This window comes from Lagopus muta, chromosome 6, assembly GCF_023343835.1.
Source record: "Lagopus muta isolate bLagMut1 chromosome 6, bLagMut1 primary, whole genome shotgun sequence".
NCBI lineage: Eukaryota > Metazoa > Chordata > Aves > Galliformes > Phasianidae > Lagopus > Lagopus muta.
In genome coordinates, this window is record NC_064438.1 from 31331064 (window position 1) to 31341577 (window position 10514).

The 10514-nt window shown below is 32.3% G+C and overlaps 1 protein-coding gene across 3 annotated transcripts in view; it reads right to left on the reverse strand.

The window, feature by feature from the left end:
• CDIN1 (CDAN1 interacting nuclease 1) overlaps window positions 1–10514 on the reverse strand; it is a 114118-nt gene that overhangs the window by 57042 nt on the left and 46562 nt on the right. For all 3 annotated transcript variants that reach the window (XM_048949473.1, XM_048949475.1, XM_048949474.1), the window contains 5 exons: window positions 10193–10272; window positions 9544–9593; window positions 7144–7211; window positions 2206–2271; window positions 488–593 (listed from right to left, as the gene is read on the reverse strand). In XM_048949473.1, coding sequence (XP_048805430.1) covers window positions 488–593; window positions 2206–2271; window positions 7144–7211; window positions 9544–9593; window positions 10193–10272 — 370 coding nt within the window. The remainder of the gene's footprint in view (window positions 1–487; window positions 594–2205; window positions 2272–7143; window positions 7212–9543; window positions 9594–10192; window positions 10273–10514) is intronic.

Genomic DNA, 10514 nt, shown 5'->3' on the forward strand with positions numbered 1-10514 from the left:
ATTATGTAATGTGTAGATAACATACCAGAAGAACATTTTATCAAACAAAAGCAAATCAGAACTGTGTTAGATACACCGACCGTCAGCAATATTTTCTACACACAAGGCCTACTTTTTAGACTGTGAAGATTTTAAAACAAGTTTGGCATCTTGCAAGTATTACAGAATCTTCCTTTAGTCAAGTACTAAAAAGATAGAAATAAAAGTTCTGTACCACAGCAGCTTATTTTGTTAACTAGCATTACTGTAAAAACACCATATATCTGTTGCATGTTAGCATTTAGGGTATTATTTTTTCACAAATACTTAAGCTTTGAAATTTGACATACTAATCAATAAAATTCAAAATGCCAGTTTAATAACATGTATTTTATTCACATGGCTTAGTACAAAAGCCATTTGTGCTTAATTTTTCCCCCGGTAACTTCTTTAAAAGAAAATTTGTCTTATTTTTATCTGTATGAAAAAATAACAGAAATGTGCCTACCTATTCCAGTAGCTCCAAAACTGGTCCTGCAAGTAGGCTTGATGGCTACTTTCATCACCAAATGAGGCTTTGCTTTCAATCCAGTGAATTATGTGTCCTTCAACAGCTAGGGTGATAGCAAAAAAAGTGAATTCCAAAAATCAGACTGAGCAGTCTTAAGAATATGTTTGGGAATACCCTATTTAGTCCCCAATCTACTAGATAATTACAATAGAGATACATATATTTTTCAAATATGTATATAGATGATGTTTTTTTAAAAATAACACATATTTTAATGGATAATTATTTCAATTTAAGTTTAATTACAGACCAGACTAAGTTGCAACTGCATCCTACTTTCAGCCTTACTTTGGTGGAAAGGAATTGAAGACTTCTGGTCATTATGACAAAAAGTTAATTAAGCTGCTAAAGCTAGAAAATTCTTAGCTCAGAGTGGAAGGTGTGAGAACAAGAAGGTTATCATAGATAAATATCTGCCTCCTGACTTTTTCAAAATGAGTAATGCTTCAGCAGAAAGAATTTAGGAACAAGAATGGCTATGTGAAAGATCTGATTTGGAATTTCTGTTTCTGGCATTTGCACTGATTGATGCCTTTCCTTATTTCTTGCAGGACTGAATTTGCAATATTAATAAAATCCCATTTTTGGTTTGTTTGTTTTTTTGTGAAAGAAAGCCCTGTCTGAAACTGATAATTTTGCATAAGAAATCATGACAGTCACTCAAAAGGATCATTCTCCAAAAGGACAGGATATCAGTACTGAGTTAAGGAAGTCTTAAAAAACCGGTTAGAAGGCTCTCATAAATATATTTATTTATCTACTAGATAAGAAAGACTACCATGCTGAAAGATTGTATCTGAAGAACTGCCGAGGATAAAAATTTTTAATAGTATGCACTCAATTCCTTCTACCATGAATGAGTCAGTTATCTGTAAGAGTTCCTTCTCTTGTTAATATGCACAACAAAAAAAGTAGTCGTGAATATGGCTTTTATATAGGGCTATAAGCCTTTTTATTAACACATACCTATAAACATTTGCATAGTTGTGTTGTAAACAGATAAAGCAGAAGTGTTCTGGTACGAAAGGCATTTTACGAAAGATGATTAAGACTCCTTTACACTTGGATAATGTTTATACTTTTTCTTCCATGGTTGAATCAATAGGTCATATTACCTCCTTACTTGACCGAAAGACCAGAATATATAGATGAACTTTGGCATGACCTTTATATCTACTTTTATTCCTTCTTGCTTCCTGTGATGTAGGGTTTTTAAAAAAATAGAGAACTACTCCATGATAAACCTTTACACAATGACCTAGAAGTATAATAGTATTACTTTAAGACTGCTTTGAAGTTGATTTGGTCTAAAAGTTTAAGACATTTACAGATATTTCACAGTTCAGCATACAAACACAATGGTTAGAACAAATTAGACTGAGTGGGGATTTGTGGATTGCTTTTTCTATTTTTATTTTTGTGATAGAGACTGAAGAGGAAACATTAATATTATTATCTACTTGTATTTTGAGTAATACCATTCTGACCCAAAGTAGATGATCTTAAAATTACTAAGTAAACACAAAAAAACCCTCAGAAATATTTACTATCCTGTAACATACTTCATATTCTTGTGTCTTAAATATCTGTAATCTGTAATATTTTAGGATAAACACTTCTATACAAAATAATAACAATTCTTTTCAAAGACTTACCTACTGGCACTTCTAAAATAAAGTCTGGTGTTTTGTCATAACCCTTTGCTCGAAGCTGATCTTCGGCTACACAGAGAGAACAAGACCTATTGTTTATAAAACTCTTCTATTAAGTAGACAGCAGTATAATTAATTTTATTTTAAATAAGAATGTAAGAATTACTAATGCAGTCACACATATCTTTCTTATGCATGCAATGCTGTGTCAGATTAAATGAACCTTTGTAGAAAACCTGAAGCATGGATATAAAAATGCTTCTTTGTCATCCCTGCATTTTTATGTCTTCATTATAAACATCATTAATTCAAGCTGTCATACAGTATTTTATAACCTCCAAATATTCAAAATAAAGAGATATATTCACTGATTGAAAGAAGAGTTTCCTCACATTAGGGAGCTGTTGAGATTAATCCTACCAACACCACAAACATAGATATATTGTGGTTGCCTTCATGACTTTACTTTAATGTTAACACAAAGGCATTTAAAACAAACAAACAAACAAAAAAAAAGCAAACAACCACCAACATGACAATTGTTCTCTTCCAGAAATCTATTAAAGAAGAGGGATGTCACGATTCTAGCTTCTCTTACTGTAAAATTAATTAAACACATAAGAACTTAGATATTTTCTTAACATAAGCTATGTAACTACTGCTTCTGAATTAAAGCGGAATGTTTTAAGAAATGAGTAAGAAAGAAGAGAGCAAAAAAAGGATGCTTTCTTTAAAAAAGAAAAAAAGCACAAAGCAAGCCCTCACTATTTTTTAAACTATTGTCCTTGATTTCCAATACCATTACATTGATATTTACGAAACACCATTTCTCCATTAGATTTTGGAGTGACCTGGTCATTCAATTCCAGGCATGGCTTTCTGTCTTCACCGAAGCTCAACTAATGGCACAACCTAGTAACAAGTAAGGCTGTGTAGCCCCTTAACACCTACTGGGCTGTTGACATTGTCATGCATCCCATTCGCCTTTCTACACCACCTTTGATTAAAATTAATGGTCCATTCTCACTGTTGGGTAGCTTATTTCCAATCCATTTATCAGGTTAGGACAGTAGTTTCATGGCCAATGTTCAGAACTCAGTTTTAGAATATTTTGTGCATATTCTGAAAGGTCAGCAATTTGAGTCCAAGCAACCTTTTAATGACAAGAAAAATATATACACACAGAAATAAAAATATTTTAATTTTTAAAAAAAATATTTAATGCCTTCCTTCCTTTTCCTTGTTGAAGAAAAAAAGTCTGACGTCTTTTTTTTTTTTTTTTTTTTTTAAAACAGTGAACTAAGTAATACTGCAAGTAGGACAGCAGTAATTCTGAAAAGTTGTACATTCAATTAAGTGTAAACTACAATGGTGGATTATTCTTTTTGACAACTATAGCATTTCTTCTGAACAGCATTTCTTCACAGTAAACACATTGCACTGTAAATGCAGGTCTCTGGAATGAAACACTGATTTATATTACCTGGTCAGCTGCTAAATTTTCATAGGATTTGGAGCCAGACTTGACTGTTGGATACTTTCAGATTTTGATTGTTAGATATATGGATAAAACACGTTTAGATTAGCAAGGTTCTGGCTTAACAGAACCTATGATCCTTATGCCACAATATAAAAATGAATGTAATTCCTTTATCTAGAAAAAACAAACAAATTTAAGGAAATTTACCTTATGCAAAAAAAAAAACCCAAAAAACAAAAAAACCCAAAAACAATAAAGAATCACAACACTGGAAACCAGGGCAGATAACATGTCCTGACAGGTCAATTTGGAAGATGTTTGAGACGGTGTTTAATACTCTTCACTGGACTCATTTTTGAGGATGTCTGAGTACTTTTGAAATTATTTGTCTCATGGCTTGGAACAGAAAATGATTTCTATTCAAAATTTTTTTCTGAAAGTTTTCACTTCACTTTCCCTAACAGTTTGAACTATGAGAAATGGTGAAAGATACATTAAAAAACACCTTTATTATTGATGTAAGTTGACAATCACATCTAGTAAAATAATTATATTTTATTGGTTCTTCAATTGTTTTGAACTTTATAACTTTGGAAAGAAAAAAAAGAACTACAGAAATTCACCCAAATCACCCTTCAAAAAGATTTTTTAAGCCCAAACCCCATGAAAAGGAAGTACAATCTTGTCAGCCCATAAATGTTTTATATTGGTACAGAAGCTGTAGAGGTATCATTCTGCACACTTTTGGAGATTTTTTAGCTTTTCTATGCATCAAAATAATGGCTTAACAAGTACTTGAAAACCAGATGATGGCAGTTAAAGCTGTTCATCCTAAAATATGGAAGTTACACTGAAACAACCCTAAATTTGTCCACAGGGTACTGATCTGTTTGGATTTCCAGCACATCTAGAGCTTTATGCTTACTTTCTTCTCAATCTTAACCATTTAAATTTGAACAACCTGGTCTATTGAAAGATGTCCATACCATCTTTCCATGATGGCAGAAGTTGGAATTAGATGATCTTTAAAGTGCCTTCCAACTCAAATCATTCTGTGATTCTATGAACTCATCATTGTTTTTATACTAGCCTCTGGATATAACAAAGAAACCAAATGTTCTTCTAATGGTGTATCAATATGCAGCAACTGCACATTTTTGGTTACAGCAAAAAACACCAAACAGATTTCATAATTTATATCCAGGCTACTAAGGGACATCATGATGGCAGCAAAAGAAGGCTAAGATTGTAGAAAGGTCAGTCATATATCTTCCCATTATAGCTGAAACATATCCTAATACATTCTGGAGCAGGCAAAGATGTGAAAAGATTGAGTCAGGCCCTTTGTTAAATCTAGAAATTCCTGGCAATTCAGCAAGGCAAGTGAATCAGTAAGGAAAGGAAGGCAGTCAGCCTATTTTGAGAGAATGTTTTCATTGATTACATAAATCCCAAGCAAAGCACTAAAGATCTGAGAACTGTTTCTGACGTAAAGAGGAAGTTATGAGCTTCTCATGGACTATGCATTACTAGAATGCAAAACCCATCAGTTTGTGCAGGTTCCCAATCAATTTCTGGGAGAATTTGGAGGTGTTACTTCTGATCTGTAAGCTTTGAAAGCTATCTGCTCTAAAAATTAATCATCTATCTGCCCTTAAATGCGGTCAGGCTTTTTTTCTTCTGTAATACAGTCTCCCAGGTGGAAATAACTGATAGGAAGAACTTATCCTAGAAAAGTAGTATACCAGAGTAATACACTAACATGAAATGGCAGCAAGAATTTTGTTTCTTTCATACATGGGTTAAAAAGTAAAAGAATTTTAAGTGCAGCAAGCTAAGTCCCAAGCCACACTGGAACTCCATCTTACTGATAGCCAAGCCTGAACCTGCTAACCTACAGGAAATACTGCCATCTCTAGTGTTTTCCAGAAGTTCTTCGTTAAGTATTAAGTAGTTTGGGATCTAATTTTTGAGAAAAATTTTACTGCTAGGGTTTCAGTAAGGTTCATCTTACAGATAATTAGGAAAATACTTTTTGTTTCTCTTTTTTTTTTTTTTTAGTCACACTCAGAACCTCAGAGACATATCCCACAGAAAGAAATAATATACCAATTAACGTACCTTAAATCATGAATAGATGATACATCACTACGCAAAAAATCTAAACAATAAATTAAACTCCCTCATTTATATATTTTAATGCTGACAGGTTAACCCATTCTAGACATTTTGATTTGACAGTATAAATTTCTTAGAGCTTATTTCTAAACACAAAATTGATGTTTACCCAAGGTTATGAATCAGTAAAATTTAAATCTGATTTGTGTACTATACAAGCTTGCACAAGCCAAAAAAATGATAGTCATTGGGTTGAGGATCCATTAGTGAGTCTAGTCCATTCTCCTGTATCATGACAGGATTGATTTCATTTCCAGCTTTGATGGATGAATGTCAAGTCTAGCCTTGAATTTTTCATTGAAGGTGATTCCATAACCTTCCTTGGCAGCTTGTTTTATACTTATTGTGCCTAGAACAGTTTAGTATCTTAACTCTCCAATTACAGCTTAAGTCTATTATCTCTAATCTTTGAGCCATGTAGGAAAAAATATCTTCTCACATTTTTGTAGTATCATTTGCAAGTTTGTATGTAACAGAAAAATAAATTGTTCCTTAATCATATGGACCAGCCTTTAAAAATCTCAGTATTCTTCCTAATTTCTTCAACTTGTTTAAGGTTTCCAAAATCTTATCCGGAATCTATTTTACAAACTTAGTACAACACACTTCTTTGAAAAAAGAACAGGAATTCACTTTAATATTATCTAATCACATAAGGAATTCAAGATTTAGAAGTCAAGTTTTTAATCATGGTAGGAGAACTGACCTTTTAAATAATAATCACTGTTTTAATGATACTAATATACAAAAAATGTTCTGCAGGCTAAAAGGAATACAACAACAGAAAACAACCTCCTAACCAATTAATCTTTAAAATAACTTTAAATACAGGGACTTGCACTGTTTGAAGGCAGTGGGAAAAAATCTGCAGAAACTGCACTGACAGCCAAATGAGTGAATCTTCTAGCAGTTCTTTAATACATAAAGCATTTGGAAGCTAATATTTCTTATGCTTCCTCCTAAGTCTCATAGATTACGGCTAATATCTCATGACACCAAAAGTAATACTGCAGCAGATATTAAAGCATTTTTTTTCAGCTACTTATTCTATTAAATATTAATTGCAAGCCTCTGCATGTACTGTATATATAAGGTATTAGGTAACTGAGTTCCTGTTCAGTTCTAAATCAATAAAAGATAACATGTACAGCATCAATCATTTTTTACTCTTCTTTTACTACCTAATACAAAGAGCACTGAGCCTTATTTTTTTCTTAAGTAAACAGTCCCGCAAATCTTTAAAGTTAAGGATTCACTGGGTAGCCTTTATCATTGATTCTTACCTATAAAAGAAAGATTTTTTTCCAAAAGCATTTCTCGCAGCAAGACTTCATGCTCATGTCCAATAGCACTGGTAGCTTCAAGTTAAGGAATGGAAGATTACTTTGGAAAATAACCAATGTCACGACAAAAACCATAAGTAAAGTAATTCATGATAAAATTTATTGGCCTTCACTTTCATTTTGGAGTAATTAATGATTTGAACACTGTGTCTACAGATTCCTTGCAGGGATCTGCAGAGGTATTTAGCACTTTGTGAAAATCAGACTACTGTATACAGCATCAACATACATTTTACAAAATTAAGATCCAATACATAACATTTATTCTGTACACATAAGAGTGATATTTATATTTATATTATTTTTTCTCTCAAGATTTAAAACACAGTGTAAGCTTGAAACCTGTGGCCACATAGCTTTTAAGTTACTCCTTAATGATTTATGTATCAATTTTCTAATTCAGTAAACAATGAAATAAATTTTTTTGCTTTATATTCTGAAATTGTTAGGTACTTAATACATCTGAAATGTATTACTGGTACAAAACATCTTCTTAATTGATTTTTCAGAAGCATGAACTTCTGTCAGGGAAAGATGAAATAATATTTTACAGTGAAGTCCTTCCCATTTTCCACTGACAGCCTGTTGAACCAACATGCTATTCTTAGCAATATGCAAAAAAGTCACTGCTCAAATATTTTTAACGTTTCCATCTAGAGGTCAAAGTTCTGTTCTGGAAGCTCTTAAGAAGAATCTTATGAAATATCACAATAAAGAATCTTACATTAAAAACAACTAAATTCTTGGTTCTGTTTGGAGTAACTTCTTCAAAAAAAACTACAGTTTCAAAAAAATTACAGTTCATTACTTAAATTATATCAACATTTTTTGCGGAAGAAGAAAAATCTAATTACAAGAAATCGTTTCACACATACACATTTTTAATCAATTGAAGATATATATTACACTACAGTGTACTAGTAGTCACAGAACAAAAATGTGGACAAATGAAGAATGGGAAAAATGTAAGAAAAATATTGCAAACAGATTTTATAATGCACCATAAACAGAAACACTTAGGCTATAATAATACCTGTTATTGATGTATGGCAATGACCATGAGGCAAAACTTGTAAATAACCTCACAAGCCATCTTCTACCCATGCAATCTAGCAGTCTAGTTTCCCGTAAGCATCTGAACTATTACTGAAAAATAGCCTCTTGGCATTTACAAAGAGGTTGACTTCATACTTTAGTCCATGCATATACAATTAGATAGTTATATTTAAAATCAATATGCAGTCCTTCAGAAGACATTATGCTTTTAAAACCTTAACTTTAAATTGATTTTTAACTATTTTATGCACCTCAAAATTAACATCTAATTCAGCAACATACTTGAAGATAATGCACTCACACAGCCAAGTATTAGGCTTTTCTGTACCAGAATGGAATTGAAAATCTCTCTCATTATTCTCACCGACTCACTGCATATTCAATAGCTTAACTTGAGTCAGAATCTGGAGAGGATAGGGAAGATTATTTAGACTGCAGACAAGTTATTCTTAAAAATTTCTATTATTATTTTTAAACATGACATTTTCAGAAGACTTTTGCCAGATTGTTCATTGACAACAGTACCAAATTTTGGATTAAAAAAATAATGAACAACTGTTTCAAAAGTAGAACTTGTTAGATTAATCCACTTTGTTTAATGTTGAAGACAGTCTCACCGAAAAACAAACAAAAAAAAAACCACAAAAAACTCCCAAATCACAGGTATAATTAGAACTCTATCCTGCTGTTGTTAAAATTAATGGGAGCAGACTGTGGTAAATACCATGTGATTATTTGGAGTAGAAAGAATACATTTTAAGAGATAACCACCACATGCATTATTACTACAGGGAGTGCTTCTCACTGTCAGACAACACATCACCACTTGAATTGCACTTGAAAACATTCTAATTAAAATTCATATTCAAAATAAATGCTATGAAATTCAACACTATCTATGCAACTCATTAATTTAATCACAGAACAGTTGAGATTGGAAGGTCCTTCAAGAGATCATCTAGTTCAGCCTCACTGCTTAAAGCAGATTAAACTGGTCTTAACAGAAAGCAGATATGACTTTTGACTAATCAAAACCAAAGAGGTTCAATCAGCTATATGAATGTGTAGCCACCAAACTGACAACTTCCCATACTCCATCAGATTTTTTTTAAGCAGTGTAAGAGAAAGCTCTGCAGTGACCCTCTAGCTGATTGAATGTAAAACAGAGGAGTATGAAATGTGTTTTGTGAAGCAGAACTTTATGTCAGGTTAAAGCTAGACACATCTCTTCCACACAGTCTAAGCTCGTCAATTGTGCACCTAAAATTTTATGGGAAAGGATACTGTTTGATGCAGTCCACCAGTGGTCCATAACAACAGTCATTCACAGTACACTGCAGACAAATAAGAGAAGTAGTATAGTGATGGGCAACTACAAAACCATTACAGTTAAACAGTATCTTAAAAACAGTAATTACTTTTCTTCAGAAAGGCTATCAGATGCCGTTCAGATTTAATCACAGAAAACAAAAACTGCATGCTTTTATTCACTATAAAAGCAAGCTATTAAAAAGTGAAATGTTCCCCTCACAAATATTGCCTTGCCATTTATGGTGCACCCTGACCTCAGTGATAGTTTACGATGACAGTAATTAAATGAGGTTTAAAATCTTTTACTCTGCTAGGCAGATAACAGCATTGCCACAGGAAAAAAAAAGAGAAAAGAAGAGAAAAGAAGAGAAAAGAAGAGAAAAGAAGAGAAAAGAAGAGAAAAGAAGAGAAAGGAAAAGAAAGGAAAAGAAAGGAAAAGAAAGGAAAGGAAAGGAAAGGAAAGGAAAAGAAAGGAAAGGAAAAGAAAAGAAAAGAAAAGAAAAGAAAAGAAAAGAAAAGAAAAGAAAAGAAAAGAAAAGAAAAGAAAAGAAAAGAAAAGAAAAGAAAAGAAAAGAAAAGAAAAGAAAAGAAAAGAAAAGAAAAAGACAACTGTGATTAATACCTGATAGATTTGATTTGCTAGAACTCCATCTGGAATCTGAGAAGGATCCCGTAGCATACTATTTATAAGAGTTTTGGATGCTATTAAAAAACAAAACAAAACAAAACATAAAAGCTCTTAGATCCGTTATCCACTTGGCATGAAGAGACATACTTTTATTAAGGAAAATATTGACAATTTTGACAATTTTTACAGTTATCTAATCAGCAACAAAAACCTATATATTTATTGCAATTTATCCACTCTCACATATGAACTCTAAAACTCTTAAAACACCAGAACATTTTATTCACACAGAATGAAAGCAGGTCCTTGTTTACTT